The sequence below is a fragment of the Pygoscelis adeliae genome, unplaced genomic scaffold (assembly GCF_000699105.1).
Source record: "Pygoscelis adeliae isolate BGI_AS28 unplaced genomic scaffold, ASM69910v1 Scaffold458, whole genome shotgun sequence".
NCBI classification, from domain to species: Eukaryota; Metazoa; Chordata; class Aves; order Sphenisciformes; family Spheniscidae; genus Pygoscelis; species Pygoscelis adeliae.
This window is the reverse complement of record NW_008825352.1, coordinates 80,976-81,633: the sequence shown is the minus strand read 5'-3', so window position 1 is coordinate 81,633 and position 658 is coordinate 80,976. Positions and strand designations below refer to the sequence as shown.

At 69.1% G+C, this 658-nt stretch overlaps 1 protein-coding gene across 1 annotated transcript in view; it reads right to left on the bottom strand.

Annotated features, from left to right (window-relative positions):
• Positions 1 to 658, bottom strand: part of RLTPR (RGD motif, leucine rich repeats, tropomodulin domain and proline-rich containing) — a 24,794-nt gene that overhangs the window by 3,187 nt on the left and 20,949 nt on the right. Inside the window, exon 30 of the mRNA XM_009330369.1 lies at positions 273 to 411. Coding sequence (XP_009328644.1) covers positions 273 to 411 — 139 coding nt within the window. The remainder of the gene's footprint in view (positions 1 to 272; positions 412 to 658) is intronic.

Genomic DNA, 658 nt, shown 5'->3' with positions numbered 1-658 from the left:
GGCAGAGGGCAGGGTGCTGCTGCACTGGGGGGTGGCTGCAGGGGATGGGGGCATGCCAGGGAAGGAGGGACAGACAGACACCGTGCAGTGCATGGGAGCCCACGTATCGGTCCCCTTGCGGAGGGTTAGGTGACAGGACAGAGGCCGGGGCAGCGGTGGCACAGGGCTGGGTGCTGCCGGGGCCAGCCGGGGGACCCCCCCATGCCATGAACCACCACCTCCACCCGCCCTTTGGGTGCAGGATCTGTCCCAAAAGTGGAGCTGCTCCCCACCTGCTGCTTCTTGCCCTCGGCGGCCGGGCCCTTGGTGACACCGATGCGGTGGAGCATGACCTGCATGCGCTGCTCAAAGGAGCCGGGCAGCTCCCCCTCGCTCTTCTCCAGGTGCCTCTTCTGCAGGACAGACACAGCCCTGCCAGGGGCACGGCACCCAGCGCAGCACCCACAGCACCCGCCTGCCTGCCTGCCTGCAGGGCACCCAGGTCCCCAACCCCAGCCGTGCCCCTGGAAGATGGAGGCATGGCCACAACCCAGCGGGGATGTCCCCAGCCATTGCTACGGTGTCCCCACGTCCCCCTGCAGTGCCCAGCTGACGCAACCACCAGCACCCTTGGGTGGGAGCAGCACCCACCGGGCGAGCCGAACAGCAGGGGCACCCG